The sequence below is a fragment of the Drosophila melanogaster genome, chromosome 3R, assembly GCF_000001215.4.
Source record: "Drosophila melanogaster chromosome 3R".
Classification (NCBI taxonomy): domain Eukaryota; kingdom Metazoa; phylum Arthropoda; class Insecta; order Diptera; family Drosophilidae; genus Drosophila; species Drosophila melanogaster.
Genome location: NT_033777.3, coordinates 23,193,338 through 23,211,777, shown reverse-complemented (window position 1 = coordinate 23,211,777; position 18,440 = coordinate 23,193,338). Strand labels below are relative to the sequence as shown.

Here is an 18,440-nt window from a genome sequence, read left to right as displayed (position 1 = left end):
AGACCAATGATGCCGCCGCCATATTCTGCTGACTAATCCAGGAGATAGGCGTGGCCACAATGATTGATTACTTTTTGTTGCCACTGTGGAAAAGTCCAAGAAAGCCTCACGAAGGGCCGACGAGCATGAAATGGGAAAAAGAAAAAAATGTACGCTACGGGAAAATGTCACACGAAAACAAAAACCTCAAAAATAAAAAAGTAGAGGCCAAAAGATTTCAATTAAAACATCAGAAAGTTGTATGCTCGAATTGCAATTGTACTGCTAATGTCGACCATTATCCTGTGATTATCCCTCCAGTCCAATGGATATTATGCCTCACCATAGAACACTTTGACTTTTACCTGTTTTGTTTGAAACGAAAAACGGTTTTGCCCGGGCTTAAGTGTGGGCGACAACGCCCCCGTTCCCTGGCCAAGTCCGCCCGACTTGACTTGGCCAGAACAAAAAAGAAAAGGATTAAAGTGGTTTCGGCCAGCAGCGTTAATAATGCATCATTAACGCTATAATTTGAGCTCGAATTCCACCGCATGAATTGGCAGAATTCGACCAAACATCTTTATTGGCAAACCGACAAGCGATCTGCAAATATTTCGTTTCCGATTCTCTTTTGAAAAGTTTTCGCCAAGTGTATGATCCGCTCTTAGGTGGTAAATTTATAGCCACAGAATATTGTTTACAGTGTGGCGAAGCTGGCGGCGGTTGATAAGAGATCCGGTCTGGCGTTCGTTAGCTACGGCGTAAACAAGTCTCGGGCCACAAAGCACGCCGTAAGAGAGTGCTCCGGCCCCCCTTCCAAGTTCCGCATACGCCCCCCCTGCAATCGGCCTAATATATACTATATAACCCAGCGTTGTGCCCACGGACTTGGCTCTCTGTGGCGTTTCATTGATAAGATTCGCCACTATCGATCAACGCTGTTCACACAGAGCGAGCACTCTTCGAGAGGTTTCCGCGGGTTAAGGGAGCGCTTGATGTTCTATGAGTTATGGCACGGAGGCGATAAGAATTGTGAAATAAGAGAATCTATATGTAGGGGGGCACTTATTACTGGCCAGCCAATAATAGTACGTACGTACACCTCGGCTTATGTTTAGTAGCCAAATTTACAGCACTATCAGTCAGTCAGGTATAATCTTTTAAGTGGCATTATGTCTTACCAATTGGCCAAGGGTGGTATCTTAAGAGAGCTCGGTAAGAATTGGATTATAACTCTTAGAAAACTAGCTACCCTTCTACGACAGTCCTTCAACTTTCAGATCCAAAGTTGCTAACAGCACGATGACTTTACAATAGACTAATTACTACTATATAAGCACTTTAATCAAACGAACTTTAAACATTTATTAATATAATTTAAAAATGAAAGCCTATATTTAAGTCCGTGTGATATATTAAATTCATAGAGTATCCAACATTCTTGGCTATCCATAAAGCTCTTACGTAGTTTTATCTATTCAGAAACGTTTTTATCAGCTGGCGCGAAATGTAAATCGACATTATCATATTAAGAAAAGCGGCACGAAGTGAGGAAGAGCAAAGAAGAGCGGGCGAGGTGCCCATTATGGACTATGACTCGTCCGGCTCTTGGAGCCTTCAGTCTCTCTTTGGAAACTAGCAAATGCGGATGACGTCGTGATCGAGATCGTGAATGATATAAACAAAACAACAGATACAACAAGACTGAAAGTGCAACTGATATAATCCAGTATAGTGCAGATCTATTGATGAATCGAATTGTAATCCTTGCAAAGGAGTTGTGAATATGAAAGTGTTCATCCATAGGAACATAATGGTCAGGCATTTGTGCTAGCAATTGATAAAATTATATATTATATTATCTATGGAGATATCAATGTGCTACCTTATTGACTGGAATGTCTTTCCCTTGCAGGAGAGTGAGATCGCTGAGGTGCTCTACAAGCAGGATGTGGATTTGGGCTTCAGTTTGGACCAGGAGGCGATCATCAATGCCTCCTATGCCAGCGGCAATAGTGCGGCTACCAATGTCAAGTCGAAGCCGGAGGATGAGACCAAGTCCTCGGATCCATCGATTTCGGAATCCAGCGGCTTCAAGGACACCGATGTGAATGCCGAGAACGAGGCCAGTGCCGCCTCTGTCGACGATATTGAGAAGTTGAAAGCTCTGGAGGAGCTTCAACAAGATAAGGTAAAGTAAAGCAAAGTTTCGACCACGATTTACATACGGAATTTCACAATATTTACAAAGAGATAAAGCTAAAGTCGAATCGGTGATGGTTATCTAACAGCCATCAAATGTTGTTGGTCTAGCTCTATACCCTATACCCATATCCAGTTTCATTTCAAACTAATGGTGTTTTTCTTCCTCCCAACAGGACAAGAACAATGAGAATCAACTGGAGGACATTACCAATGAATGGAACGGAATACCCTTTACCATCGATAACGAAACTGGTGAGTAGCCGCTTCAATAAACTAGTACATCTACGATCTTGTGTTCTGGTTACATTTGGTCCGTCCGTATCTTATCTAGGATAATATAATTTCACTTTCAAAAATAACGAGAGATAAGCTCTACAGAAGCAGGAGATCTTTTTGGGGGACAAGAAGTTGTTATAGATATGTATTAAATGGCACGTTTCGTTGCTAGATAAAATTAAATTGGTCGATTAAGTTGGCGTACTTTAAATGTCTGGTGGCCTGTTTATTTAACTTATCCATCTGATTGTAATTGATTGAAAGGAATTGCTAATTAGCCGTAATTTAACATAATTTAATTTTGTTATATTTTGTAATAATACTAAAACCTATCAAAGTTATTTGCTGATAACAAAAGGAAATAACGAAATAAGTCAAAAGAAAATGGCCTGCCAAAAAGATGGCGGCTGCTCTAATATAAACGAAAATTGATTATCCTGGATTTGTTGGGGTTGGGAGTTTTTGGGTCCTGTGGATGGGCGGTGGCATACTAAAACATATTGTTGGCATTGGTGTGCGTGTATTTTCGAGACGTTTATAAATGAATGTAGGCATTTTGAGTTGACAGGCACGAAAATTAAAAGAAAAATGAGCTTTTTTTTTCCGCTTGAGTTGTGTGGCAGCAAAACAGCCGCCCCACCAGAGCCACCCACTAGCAGTGCCACCGCCACAAAGGCCAGAAACGATGGCTGCTGCTAATCTGCCACAAACCGCGCCCCGCTTCTCGTTTCCCATTACCCAGGCATCAGCAAGCGGCAGCCTTTCAAACAAACTTTGACACGCACACGAACTTTTATTATTAACCGCGGGGGAGGAGGTGGGGAAGTCATGGCATTGAGGGGGGGGGGCAAGCTCGTCTGGGCCTCTGAGACTGGGTCGTGCCGCCTTTGAGACCACGACTACTGAGCCTTTGGGCTCGAAAGAGGAGGCAGGGCATGGCAGGGCAGATACGATACCGAATCCAAATCCAAGGCGGTGGCAGTGGCAGTAAAAGTAGCAGCCACCGCGCGTCGCGTCGCCTCGCATGCAACATTTTTCTTTTGAAAAATGAACGAAACATGATTCGCCAAAATAGCAAGAGCTAAACATACACACGAACTCACATAAATATATATATATATATATATATATATAGAAATAATATATGTATAGAGAAAGAAGTGCTGCTATGTACACCATATGGTATGGAACTTAAGTTCCGGTGGGGCAGCAAACGCGGAATGGTACAAGCTGCAAGGTCTCAACTTTGGCCTATCAAAAGATCTTTTTTTTTTGCTAAGCGAAAACAGTGAAGTAGTCGGTAGAGGGATTTGGGTATGTTATCAATTAAAAAAAATAACGACATTTTTAGAACCGAAAAAAATATCGATATTTAGGAGCATACCATTTTTAGTCTAATATTTGAGACGGCCATACTAAAGTGACTAATCAGAAATTGTACTTGGTATCGATACCCATTTTATTATTCGAAGCGGAGTTGTTGAAAAGAAAAGTTTTGCAATATAATTGCCTGCCAGTTAACGAGAAAAACCCTGTGAATATTTAAAATAGTTGTACTTCCGAAGTGTGCTATTAGAAACTTTGATAGTGGATTGGTGTATTCAAAACAATTGGCTATGGAACTGTATGATTGTTCTCGAACCCTCAATAGAATACCAAATTGTATGTTAACTTGAAATTGATTAAATTGATTGAAATTTTCTAATTTAAGGGTTTAGATTGTTACCCCCTTGCGACTGGGCCGCTGTGTTTGCCCTTCGGGTCTCATCCCCTGTTGAACTGGCTCATTGAGCTGGGGAATCGAAGTCGCAGGGGTCGGGAAAAAGTAGCTTCTGTATGGGATTTCATCCGTCCTTCCCCTCGAGAACGAAAAGTCGCATATCGCTGGCCACCATTTTGTGTGCCATGTGGAATAAGGGATAGAAAGAAGAAGTAGTGGTGTGTGTGTGTGGCAAGGGGCAGCAGCAGCAGCACAGCAGCCACCATATTGGATATATGTTCCTATTCACGAGCATTTATGCTGCTCATATTGATTGCTTCGTTTGGCCATTTATTAAAAACCCATTGATGCGCACCCAAGTCGCATAGATAGATTCATATCGCATTCACACGCACATTCGGCTTTGTTTGAGTTTTGGGTTTGGGCCTCGATCTCAGATTTGTGCGTATCCAAATTCCCCACGGATCGAACCCAACGATTTTCTAAAGTCCGCAGCCTTTGGCGGCATTATCATCCATTGTTCGCGCCCTACGAAATAAAATGACTAAAATGGAAAGTCATTTTTCGGTTGCTGTTTCAGTAAATGGTATTTCATTGCCCATACACTATTGATGTGAGTTTTTAAGAAAAATTCATAAATTCCATCTTCTGCACACGTTCAGGTGAGTTTAGACCCGTTGTTCCTCGCTTTTCACGAGTTTTTATCATCGTTAATTTTGAGCCTTCGAAATGAAGTCGTAACCATTCGGTGACATTTTCCGGCCATTGTCCTGTCATGGTTGCCTTGTCATGGGTGCGCATATGTTACTCATTGCCCTTCTAGGATCTGAAATCATGGCAATTAAGTTGCAAGTAGCGCTCGGTTATTCTTTCGTCTCGCTCTTTGTCGCCTGTCCTCCAATCAGCTTCGTTTGTTTTCAACAGTTTTGATTTTCTATATCTATCTGTATGTTATATATACATCTACCAATGAATCACAAATCTGATTACATTTGCTGCCTTTTCAATTCGTTTGGGTTTGTTCTTTTTCCAACTTTTTTTTTTTGTATTTAGCTTCTCAGATCGTTGACAACTTTTGGATCATGACTTGGCCAGAAGTTCTGCGTGGTATCGCCGAGAAATGCTCTTATTCTCAATTATGTTATAGATATTTCGGTTTTGGTTTCTTTTCTCGGTGGCTTAAATTCCATTATGCAATCAGTTAGGCCGCTCTTGTTGCTGCCAAGCTACGCAAGTTTATTGACCACTGGTTTTGTGGAGAGGGGATTTTTGGTGGGAACATGAAACTGAATTCTTTTAGGTTTTCGAAAGGCTCTAGAAACACGTTCGATGAATTCTTGCGTTGATAGTTTTATAGACTCTGGAAAGAAACCGTTAAGGAACTAGGGCTTAAAAATTTCCAATCTAAAGTGTTTTTCTATCTGATTTAAGAATATGGATTAATTAATTGAAGTTAGCTCAGTCCTTTGCCTGTTCTGCTACATAAGCCATAGAAACTAGAGTTATTATTTAATTTCCTGCCCATCACATCTGGTCACATCTGGTGCAGCGGTGCACCCTATTGAAGATCTCTATTCCACATCTTTTTCAACTGTCTGGTGGCCTTCCTTGACCCGCCTCCACCACTCTGCGCCCTGCTGTTGTCTGGAAAAGCGAGGGTGTGCTGGTGAAGAGTGGCCAGCGGAGACGGTGCGGACTGTAGAAATTGTTCAAATTCTACGTGGTCAGCATTACGCTACAAATTTACAAAATGAGAAGAAAAAAAAAAAAAAAAAAAAATGAAAATTTACATGCTGACAAAATAACAAACAGACAGGGAAAAGAGGGGCATCGTTATAGGTGCGAGGGTCTGCAGTCCTGACCGGCTTTATTTTTGGTCTGGTCTAGTCTGGCCTGGTCAACGATTTTTTGCTGCATAATCGTATCACTTTCAAGTGCTTTTCGTCTTGCGCAACCTCAGCCGGCACCTTTCTATGTCTCAGTATTGCCAAAACTAACTGAGAATTGCATAATGACAACAGCAATAAGTTCGACATTTAATTAGCCGTCGTTGTGGCTAAAACTATACTTGACCCATTGAGTACTTATGTATGTGGCTTTAAGGATTATGAAAGTTACTCGTTGTCAACGCTGGTTTCCCTACTCCAATTTAATTTCCAATGTTGTGGTATTCAAATGAGGCTATTCAAATGAGCTGCCAGCGTACTCATTCATAAGGTTCATTCAGCTTCTTCGGATTTTGTGGCAACTCATTAACAACCAAAAGTGGCGTAAAGTTCAGATAATATTGCCCACCGCCATCTATACACATGTCTGTTAACAATAGTGTGTGCCCCCCTTCTGCTCTCTAAAATCTGACTTGGCTTCTTTTAGCAATTTCATTGTTGACACTATCCGATGACGCGGATCTGTCCTGTCATAATTGTTGCTCACTGGTTTTCTGTAACAGCTCTTTTGCTCTTCTTTCGAGGATAGTGAAAAGTCATTGGTGAATTTGAATTCAATACCAGTAAGTTGGCGCAAATGCGCGATGCATTCGTGTAAACTGTACTTGTGCTGTTGATTGAAGTGTTGGAAAATGGTTTTTAAAGCGAGTCAAATGAAGAAATGATTAGGCCCGTTTACTTGTAGCAAGGCTTCCATCTAGGGAAAGCAATTTAAATTTAAAATTTAAATATGCTTTGTTACCAAAAAATGTTTCGGAAACGACTTTTGATTGTCTTTCACCGGATACAGCCCTGCTTCCCACTAAACCCCTCAAATCTCCCATCATTATTTTCTCAATCAGCATCGGCTTCTTTATTATTGTGCCGGCAACAATTTAAACTAATTAAGTTGTAATAAAGCACTCAAGAAAACGCTCAAAAAAACATTGAAGAGAAGAAAAAAAAATGATTAACCCGGCGAGTTTTGCTTGTTCAATATTTCTGTGCTCTTTTTTTCCTACTGTTTTCTAGCAGCGATGAAAAAAAAATTATACAAGCATCCAATCGAAATGCCCCCTCCTCAACTTGTTGATGATGCTGCTAATTTTTCAGCCCGAATCGAGCATCGACCAACCAACCAATTTGACTTTTTTCTATTTGCCGTATTTTTGGTAGTTTTTGAAGTTCACCAAAAGCGTTTTTGGGCCCTATGGTCTTGGCCCGGTCTATTAGTTCAGTGGCCCATTAATGTGCATATTGCCTGCTCTTTTTCCGACTCTCTTTTGGGTGATTCCATGATTGCGGTAATTGTGTTAATTTTTTTTTTTTTGGGTAGATAAGTGTGTATTTTTATTGGGCTGCGAGCTGGAAATCGTTAGGCTTTAAAGGCTGTGCATTTAGTTGAAAGGTATTGAGGTCAGTTCAAAATTGCAGCTAAATTGTGCGAAATTATTCAGGAATCGAATGTACTGATTTAACACAATTTGCATGCCCATTGAACTAAGTTATTATCTTTGTTATGTAGTTATTAAATGACATTTGGTAAACACAAATCTAGATATCATTGTGAAACATTTACAGCAGCTTCTTTTTTTCAAAGCAACTTATTGTTTAATGTGTCACAACCCCTCAAAAAGCGAGCAAAACAACATCTACAGTTGCCTATATTTCATAAATAAATTTGTTAACATTTTTGTAATATCTAATCATAATGGCGGAATCTGACTCCGGAGAAAGTACGTCGTCGGTGTCCTCGTTTATATCCTCATCGTCGTCTTCGCGATTAAGTGAGTTTGTGGACGCAAAGACAGAACTGCAGGATATATATCACGATTTGAGTAATTACCTGTCCAATTTCCTAACCATTTTGGAGGAGACTGTCCTGTTAAAAGATCGACAAATGCTGGAGCACCTGTGCGCCTTCTCCAGCAGGGTGGAGGCCATTGCAAAGGTTCTTTCACGTGATCGAATGAAGGTGGCATTTTTTGGACGCACCTCAAATGGAAAAAGTGCCGTGATCAATGCACTTCTGCATGAAAAAATCCTGCCCAGCGCCATGGGCCATACCACCAGCTGTTTTTGTCAAGTGCAAGCTAATGGCTCGAATGAAACCGAGCACGTAAAGGTCGAGCAGGAGGATGAGCATATGGAACTGAGTGCCCTAAGCCAACTGGCCAGTGCACATTCTCCTGGGGCCCTAAAACCCTCAACTCTGCTGCAGGTCAATATGGCCAAGAACCGTTGCTCGATATTGGATTACGATGTGGTTTTGATGGATACACCTGGAGTGGATGTAACAGCGCAACTGGACGATTGCCTAGATAGCTACTGCATGGATGCGGATGTTTTCATTCTAGTTCTCAACGCCGAGTCCACTGTTTCGCGCGTGGAAAGGCAGTTCTTCAAGGACGTGGCATCCAAACTCTCGCGTCCAAATCTCTTTATACTCAACAATCGATGGGATAAGGCCAGCAGTCTGGAGCCGGAAATGGAGCAGAAGGTAAAGGATCAGCATATGGAACGTTGCGTTAACCTGCTCGTGGATGAATTAGGTGTTTATTCAACTGCACAGGAAGCGTGGGAAAGGATCTATCATGTTTCAGCACTGGAGGCATTGCATATAAGGAATGGTCAGATTACGAATCCCTCGGGACAAACCCAACAGCGATATCAGGAGTTTCTGCGTTTCGAAAATGATTTTTCGAATTGCCTCGCGGTGTCAGCGTTAAAAACCAAATTTGGTCCACACTTGCTAAGTGCGCAGAAGATTTTAAACCAGTTAAAATCAACTCTGATATGCCCTTTCATAGAGAAAGTAAGTCGTCTTATCGATGAGAATAAGGAGAGAAGAGCTAACTTGAATGCCGAAATAGAGGACTGGTTAATACTAATGCAAGAGGATAGAGAAGCGCTTCAATATTGTTTCGAAGAACTGACTGAAATGACACAAAGAGTAGGTCGGTGCGTTTTGAACGACCAGATAAAAACGTTAATACCCTCGTCTGTGCTATCATTCTCGCAACCATTTCACCCGGAATTCCCAGCACAAATAGGCCAGTACCAACGCTCGTTATGTGCCCATTTGGATAAACTTCTTGAAGATCGTGTCCTTCAATGTCTCTCCATACCCCTACAAAGAAAAATATTAGATATAGAGAAAGAAATTGGGCTTCCGATCGCCGAGAACTCTTGCGATTGGCAACTAATCTACGGCCTGGATTGCCAATCCTATATGAGTGACTTTCAGCCAGATCTTAGGTTTCGATTTTCTTTGGGTTTTACTGCCCTGTGGCATCGTCTTGAAGGCAACCTACCGTTGCACGCAAGTCCATTTCGAATTCAAAAGTTACAAAATGGTCACAAGAAATGTTCGCCCCTGCCACCTTTAGTTAACGGAAACCATTGGCAGATGCTGGAATCTTTGGTGAAGTCTAAAGGTAGCTTGGGCACCGTTTTACTGAGCGCCATGGCCATCCGTTCGTTCAACTGGCCAATTGTATTGATCCTTGGTGGGCTCGTCGGATCCTTTTACATCTACGAGTACGCCGCTTGGACAACTGCCGCCCAAGAGCGAAGTTTCAAGAGCCAGTACGCCAGGCTCTTGCAACAACGTCTGCGGTCGGATGTGCAGCAAACTGTTAGCGGTTTTGAGCTCCAGTTGCGACAGCACCTGGCAACGGTCCGAAATTGCTGGGAAGCCCAGTCCAATGAGACACTGAATGACCTGAACGTAAGGACCGCGGAGCTGACCAAACAAATACAATCGATGGAGGTGTTGCAGCTCAGCCTGAAGAAGTTTCGGGACAAGGGACAGCTGCTGGCCAGTCGGTTGGGAGACTTTCAAGAGACCTACTTGACCAAGAGCTGACAATTATGAGGGGGGTTACAACAAATTCTAAATGTTCTTAATAGTTTTAATTTATTTTTGGTTACCTAATTAAGTATTGTAATTCCGTTATGTTACTTAGAAATTTTGTATGTATTTGGTTGAATATTTTAAAATATTAAACGATTGGTCTTCACTACTTTAAAGTTACTTCGTACCACGAGAATCTAAGCCATGCAAATTTAAGCAGTTTTTATTGCTGTTGACTGTTTAAATTGCTTGATTAGATTGTTTTTCCTTCCTCCTAATGGCTCACACACACACACACACACAGTTTCTGGCTGTGGAACATGCACATGCTGGGAATAAGAACAAGAGAACCAGTTTTGGCTTTTTTTTTGTTTTATTGTAGAAGACATCGGGCTTAAACAAAGCGTCCATATTGAAGCGGCCAAAAGCAAAAGTACAACAGATACAAACAGGCCAAGCTGAACTCTTAGCTCCGCCTCTTGCTCACACACACACACACGCACACAAACACACACGCGCGAGCAGTGCGAGTGCGCATGAACAAATCCAGCTCAAAACGGGGAGGAAGTGCATATGGTTGTCCCACTCGCACTCATTGTCTGAGCACGAGCTGAGAGCGCCATTTCTCTTGCGCTACTGCCTACGTCGACGTCGACAGCGATGGCGGAGCAGCGACCGCGGCAGAGGCTTTGAGCAGCGTTTTAGAATCGTATTTGAATTTTTATAAACGCTCGAGAAACGTTGGACGCTTGACGCGCGCGCAGAAAATCGCATAAGGGTAAAAATATATGTGAATGGACAATAACGCCAGCAAATTCGTGGGCGTGGACAAGCAAAAAGGACTCTGCTCCGGCGAAAATTCGTTAACAACTCTGTGAGCCCGGCAAGGTGACGCGGCATTCCGAATCGACAGTTCAAATCGCTCGTTCTGGCCAAGTCAAGTGTTTCGGCTCTTTTTATGCTATGCCAATTAGATGATTTGGAAAAATTCTGTTCGACCGTAAAAAAATAATCACTAAACTGTGTCAAACATTAACAAATTTGTAAACTATTACGCGTCTGCATTTGTGCAAAAGCTATACAAAAAAAAAAAACAACAAAAAAGTGAAAGTTACCAAATCAAAAATACATACCAAGCTCCCCCATACTCAAGTGACCATTGTGCGATTCTAAAAAAAAAAAGCCCCCTACAATAACCAAAGGCATTGCAAAATAACTTAAACCCATTTTCCACACACACAATCGAATTGTGCAAAGCCCAAAAAAAAAAAATCAAAAATAAAGACAACACAATACAAAGTCTGTCTGCAACGGAAACGGCAATATCGAAGTTGCGATTGGATTGCTTTTGCTTTGGCTGCTTTTAGTCGGCACGCCATTGTTGATTCTGCAACATTTTGGCTGTCAAAACGTTACATAATTGTCAAAGTGTTTGGCCAAATATCAACAACAATCAGCGCTTTATTGCAACGATTTGTATTCAATCTATTCACAAAAAGCCAACTACAACGATCTTTACGACAATCAACGCGAAAAAAAAACTAAAACAGTCAAGACACATTTGACTTTGGCTCTATAGACGTTTGTATTTCTTGGATTATAAACACGAATTGTTCACAGATATCAACAGTGTCATCATTGCAGCATCCCTTGAACTAATAAAGGTTCGTAATACTTTACTCTTTGTTCGATCATATTTCCGAATGTAGGGTTTTAGTATGGGCGTATAACACAGCAACTTGGCGCCCAACGTGGGGCATAATGATTATGGTTATTGAGTAAAAATTTAGTATTAAATCGTTCTTTCCGATTAAAAAAAGTTGATGAGAGAATTCGAGTGCGGTAAGACATTTTTAAAAAAGTTTAAAATGATGGCATGATATTAGATCACTCTAGCCTTCCTTGTTTTTATTTCGTTCTATATCAAACAATCTTTATCTCTTCAATCTCTACTATAAGCACAAGTCAAGCCTTATTTACCTCTTCGATTAGGCTTATAATCTGTACAAACATAGAAAAGTGTACCGCCCAATGCCACCCCAAAATTACTTCATTGTCGTCACCCCTGTGGAAATATCAAGTAGCCGTCGGTGTTTAGTGCTCAATCAACCCCATTAGCGGTTCCATTACGAAACGCTCCCACAGTATTTCATACTTCCTTCCGAGCGAACTTCCTGAAAGGTAACCGAAAATTGAAGTACACCCACTCCCATACCAATATGATCAAACAATGGTTGGCCCCATCAACGCCTTCTTTGAGCCTTGTCGCCTAATTGCTGGTGACAGTTGACAGTTGCTCCTGACCAACCGGACGACAAAACAAAGGCAAGCACACGAACCCGAATCTACTAATATTTTCGTTGTCGTTTCGGCCACAATGCAAGCTGAAAACCCACGAAACGAGAGGCAAACAATCAGCCCAAAGACCAAAAACGATAAGTAAACAATTCGAAACCCACACGAACGCATTCCAAAATTAACGGACCACGAATTGTTACCAAAAAAAAAAAAAAAAAAAAAAAAGTTAAGCAAAGAAGGGAGAACCCTAAAATAACAGGCTATAAGCCAGCAAGCCGAAAAAAAAACATGGCCAGAACAGAAGACGAACAGAACGGGCCCAAAATGGTTGCGATGGAAATGGGAAAAGCTGGCGGCGGGGGAATGAGTTGTTTTGTAACCAATCGTAAGAATAACAAAGCATTTGGTCGAATTGTGTTGGCCAGGCCCCAGAGAACCACCAAACACTTCCATCTGTTATGTTTATTCTAATTTTTTGACCCGACTCAAGTGCCACGGTAAAGGTCGTCGTCGTCGTCACACCACTTGAGTCTCTTCTCTCCTGTCTTTCGACCAAGTTGCGCCCTCGTTTTAGCCTTTATTTTTTTTCGGGTTTTTGGTTTTGGCGTTATCTAGATGTTTGCTGCCCACCTTCGGGTTCTCTAGGTTTCCCTGTTCGTGGAACTCAAGTCGTTGTGTTAAGTAGTAATTTTCTGATAATATCCTCCAATACCCCCACTCAGTTCTGGGACTTGGTTTTTCCCAAGAATTTCCAATGCAAATATTTGGTCGCCATCAATATTTGACCAGGAATCAATTGTCTGCTAGTCAATTGTAAGCGATACACTTGAGGCAAGCTTTCCTATTGTTGTGCCTCGAGTTTAGTTTGTGTTTAGTTGCGATATCTGGGAGCTGTCAAAACTGATCATTAATTAAGTGAAGATGTGGGTGAGACCGCAGGGAGCTTGGGAAATCGTTCATTTATTGCAATATTTTTCAGCTGCTTCCGTCAGACGGGGTTTGAGTGAAGGAGATCTCTCAAAGATCACGTTTTTATGATTATGATTAATGATCACCGACGTTCGAGTGACTCTAGTTACTGTCCACTCTGTGATCTCTTCGCTGATCTGACGAACTCCCACAGGAAAGTGCTACTGTTTTGGGACGCTCCTTATTTACCTACTTTCCTGCTCCCCCCCCCGCCACAGATATGAACCTTCCAACTGTTTTTGTAGCAGAAAATTGATCACTCTCTGGGGAATTTCGAGGCAAAGTGGCCGAGTATAATAAGAGATTCAGCTATTTCATTCAAATGATCAAAATATTTTCCTATATTTTCCATGCTTTGATACAGTCACAAAGATATTGACTCTGGGGAAAGGTTTTTACTCCAAAGGGAATACAGTTTATTTATTATGTATACAGTGGGCGATCAAAAGGTTGTATTCTTCCAATTCTATAATGTAGTTTTATAAACCCATTTTTAAACAGAACTAAGAGCAAACCGCAAGGATTGGATTTTTGGATTTTTTTTTAATAAATGCCTTTTTCTTTTTCATTCAGGTGAATACATACGCTTGCCCCTGGATGAGTTGTTGAACGACGTACTCAAACTTTCTGAATTTCCGCTTCAAGACGATGTAAGTTCGATGTCCCATTTAGAAAAATAGAAAATTCCTTATCGACTTCTTCTCAACCACCTAGTTATCCAACGATCCGGTGGCCTCCACTTCGCAGGCAGCTGCCGCTTTTAACGAGAACCAAGCTCAACGGATTGTTTCGGAAACCGGTGAGGATTTACTCAGTGGCGAAGGAATTTCCAGCAAGCAAAATAGAAACGAAGCGAAGAATAAGGACAACGATCCGGAGAAAGCTGACGGCGATAGCTTCTCGGTGAGCGATTTCGAGGAACTTCAAAATTCTGTGGGCTCGCCCCTGTTTGACTTAGATGAGGACGCCAAGAAGGAACTAGACGAGATGTTGCAATCAGCGGTTCCGTCATACCACCATCCCCATCCGCATCACGGCCACCCTCATGCTCATCCCCATAGCCACCACCATGCGTCGATGCACCATGCCCATGCCCACCATGCTGCCGCTGCAGCTGCCGCCCACCAGCGTGCGGTGCAGCAGGCCAACTATGGTGGTGGAGTCGGCGTGGGCGTTGGCGTCGGTGTGGGCGTGGGCAGTGGCACGGGCAGCGCCTTCCAGAGGCAGCCAGCTGCCGGCGGATTCCATCATGGCCATCATCAGGTATGTGTGCATCGATCGTAATCCTCCCCACAGACAAAAAGGTATATTTATTTATAATTTGATGCGGATGCTCGGTTCAAGTGCTGCCATCCGTCGAGCGCTCCACATACTTACATGCGAACATATGTACATACATACATATACCCGGCTGAATGTGAGTGTATGTACAGCTGCGGTCGAAATAATAGGGTTCTCAAATAAGGTTTAAGGTTCTAAAACAAATATATTAGATAATTTATTTGTTCAGTTAGAATTGCAGTTTTATTTTACTTTAAAATGTGAAAAACTTAATCGATCAGTGCATTTTAAATTGGAGTCAAAACTTTTATTATTCTATATGATTTAAAAACTAAAAGTTCAATTTATTGCATTCCAAATACTATATATTGATCTTAGTTGTATATGCTGATGGTGTATACATATGTATTCATTTAAGGATCATTTGCACGTCGCTTTCGTTATTCTTGGGCTGCTTCTCGTTCTGGAGTGGCTCTTTTCACTGTTCGGTTCTTTATTTTTTTTTTTTTTCTTTCGTTTTTCGTGATCTGCCTTCCATTTCTTCTGGCTCTTCACGTGGTATGGCCTCGTCTCCCGACCTCCTTCGTCGTGGGCTGTTCTGAAGCACTTGAGCTTGGGGCTCTGCTCTCTTCAAGAGGAGCAATGTATGTGTTGTTGCTGTGTTTGTACAAAGCTTCAAATCTGGTTGTACATGCTCCACACCTTGCCTCCACAATGTGTCTCTCCTGGCCCAAAAGTCAAACTACAAGTTCGTCAATCAAGTTCCCAGTCTTCTGGGCCTCTCTCCCCTGAACTCTTCAATCTTCAGCAGCTTTTTAGCCGTTTCTTGTCGGACGATTTCTTGTATTATTATTTTTTTGGCTTTTGTTGTAAGCGCTCATCAAAAATGTATCTCAATGTTGATATAATATACATATATACATAGTCTTCTATCTTGATTTTATACCTTGACTTGAAATTCGTCAAGTTTTCTAAAGATTTAAATTGACTCGATTCTTTTTTAATATCTCCGTGAGTTTTGGTCTTTTCCGTGAGTTTTGGTCTTTTCTTAGTGGCTTTGGATTTTACAAATTTGAGGTTAGATATATGTAGTTCCTGTTATTATTGCTTTATTTGTAGCAATATATAAATGCTTCCGTCTTCGGAGCCAATAAAACTAATCTCCCGCACAAGTGCTTTCTGAATGAAGTGCAAACCTGTGCTCAACCTTTGACCTGCCTGATCTTCCCGATGAAAAGAGACGGACATAGAGTTGACAAAAGAGACAGCAGAACAGCAGGACGGGCGAAACAGTCACGAAGTCAGCGGCAATTACCGTAAAGCCTTTTCACCGGTAGCAAACTCATAAACCGTACACCACACCTCGCATAAAAGGAAAAAAAAAGAAAAAACCACAGTGGTCAGCCTGAGTTGGTGGATTAGGCTTAGTCCGGCGTGTTTGATGTGGTACGTTCAGTTTTACTTACGATTTTTGTGAATGCCAGCGGGTTGCTCGGCGGCTCGGCGGCTCGGCACTTGGCAAAGCCATTTAATGAGCCAGATGATCGGTTATTCGCAGGATTCAGCAGAACTAGTGTCGGCCCAAATCCTTTTGCCGACTCTCTGGGGAGATTTGCCATCGGTGCCGTTAAACGGAAAGTGTCATTAGGCGGCTTTGAGCTTTGTTATTCCAGCACTTCTTCTGCTTGATCCTTGCGCGTATCATCATTATGCAACTTCCTGATCACATTTAATTTGTCATTTGCATTTGCACTTGCATTTGCATTCATTGATGATGTCTCAGGTGGCTGTGGTGGCTACCTGTACTAAAGTGTCTATCTCTGCACCGAGCAAAATAAGAGTGGGTTTCATAGATTTCCCTATTATTAGACTGCTTGAAACTGCAATTGAACGAGCAGCACTATAGCTATGATTGATATTTTTAAATGCATCTGAATATTTTTATTTTATAACTAATACTTAATAAAATGATTAGTGGATGTGCGAAGTGTGAAGTGGGGCGTTGTTTCGCCTGCGTTCATTACGAACACTTTGCCGTTGACTTTTTTGCTTGTCGCCTGAATATTTTCATTGTTTTTCTCTTTTTTTTTGTTTGGTTTCTTGTCTCGCTTGCAATGTGCCACTTGACTTTTCCGCATGGGACCGAAGTGTTTATTGAATTCGGTGGCACTTTGCCGCGGTGGCTGCCCTCCAATTTGTTCCCCTCCCAGATTGCTTGATTGCATCTTTTCAGCTCGGCTCGGCGGTAGCCACTGCAATTAAATCCCCATTTAGCGCGCGCGAATTACAAAAAAATAAAAAAAATTTATCTCTTAATGTCCGTCCCTTCACCGCCTTCCCCCCCCCCATGCCCCCTAATCGCCCCTTGCACGGCTTTAATTATGTGAATTTTAAATATTTGCAAAAAGCTTAGCGCTGAAAAATCAGCGCAGAGTGAAAAAAACTTTATTAATTATTTTACAGCATCTCTGTTTTGCTTTGCCTCGCTTCGTTGTTTTTCTTGGCTGTAGTTTTTTTCCCCCCCATTTTTTTATTTTTTTTTTTTTTTTTTGTGCTGTACGATTTTAATTCAATTTATGTAAACAGTTTGATGGCTGCGGAGGCTTAAGTTGCGACTCGAACTGCGAAACTCAGACTGCGGCTGTCATGGGACTCGATTTGTGCACACACATAAATCAAGTTAATGACAAAAAAAAAAACACGAAACTACCGCTCAGGTGTGTTGGCTGGGCTCTGGAGGGGATTTGCCGGTCGTTGGCAACAGAGGGACTAAATGAAATCCATAGAATATATTAGTTCAAGTTGGCTGACGTCGCCTTATATCGGTGAATCCCGGCTGGCCATTGATGAATTGCGAATTTCGCGGAAATATGTTCAACAAATATCGAAAAAAAAAATTTTTGTTTGTTTTGAAGATTAAACGACGATTTTGGGAATTCGTTCAATTAAAAATAGGTTTTTCTTACTAAATGCACTTGTAGCTATTTGCGTTTAATTTCCATGTAAACTTTGTATTTTGAGCATTAGTGTTTTTGAAAAATTGCTTGCAATTAATAATAATTGTTTAGGTTTTGTATAAATTTATCAAAAATGATCAATGCGCTTTGGGGTAATTTACGGTTCATTTAAAAATAGTTATTTGTATTATACGAAGATTAAACACATTAGCTAGCCAATGCAATAAATTTAAACATTGAAGAGGAACTAGAAAATGTACTTTACTGTTTCTGAAGAAAAAGCCGCTTCGAGATTATAATCTTAATCCGGCGAAAAATGCATGACAACCGTTAATGGGATCGGCAATAATGAAAAACTCTTAAATGATAGTAATTCCCCTATCAAATATGCAATCTAATGCACCTTCCTCCCATTTCTTCGACTCCGTAACGGTTGAGGTTGAATTAGTGGTTCCAAAGAATAGATTCTTTTGCCCACAAAAACCCCTAGACGATCTCACTCTCCAGATCGATACATGTCATGTGTGCAGCAAAGAGATCGCGGCTACCGTGTCTAAGTTGTCGGTTGGATTTGTTTGCGTGCGAAGCGTAACAAACAATGGCCAACACCAGAAGTTAATGACAAGACAGTGACAATTCAAATTACACATGCGCGTTGCGCACTCACAGATACAAAGATACAAAAAGATACGGGCATACATGCAAACAGAGCGACTGCAACTGGCTGAAGTGAACGCCCAATGGCTTCTACCTGCCGTTTTTTTTTTTTTGGTCTTCCACACACATACCTGTTTGCGTTCAGGAGCGTGTTGAGGCATTCATTAGATACACATGCGAGTGGAATGGTGAGATACTCGGGGATACAGGTTGTTTGCTCAGCCCTCACTGCTGACGCACACACACACACACACTCAGCTGGGAATGCATCCATCTCCTCGGAGTATCTGTGTGAGGTTGCCTTGGCTACTGTCATT

At 41.6% G+C, this 18,440-nt stretch overlaps 2 protein-coding genes across 10 annotated transcripts in view; both read left to right on the top strand.

The window, feature by feature from the left end:
- The window catches only part of cnc (cap-n-collar), a 41,132-nt gene that overhangs the window by 14,934 nt on the left and 7,758 nt on the right, over positions 1–18,440 (top strand). For 8 of the 9 annotated variants that reach the window (NM_170053.3, NM_001275935.1, NM_001260331.1 and 5 more), the window contains 4 exons: positions 1,895–2,170; positions 2,358–2,436; positions 13,802–13,878; positions 13,943–14,491. In NM_170053.3, the coding sequence (NP_732833.1) occupies positions 1,895–2,170; positions 2,358–2,436; positions 13,802–13,878; positions 13,943–14,491 (981 nt within the window). Of the gene's footprint in view, positions 1–1,894; positions 2,171–2,357; positions 2,437–11,077; positions 11,626–13,801; positions 13,879–13,942; positions 14,492–18,440 lie in introns of those variants that run through there. The other variant, NM_170054.4, reaches the window with a different exon arrangement.
- On the top strand, positions 7,744–10,134 carry fzo (fuzzy onions). The gene has a single exon (NM_170060.2). The coding sequence runs from the start codon at positions 7,817–7,819 to the stop codon at positions 9,971–9,973; it is 2,157 nt and encodes a 718-aa protein (NP_732840.1). The 5' UTR covers positions 7,744–7,816; the 3' UTR covers positions 9,974–10,134.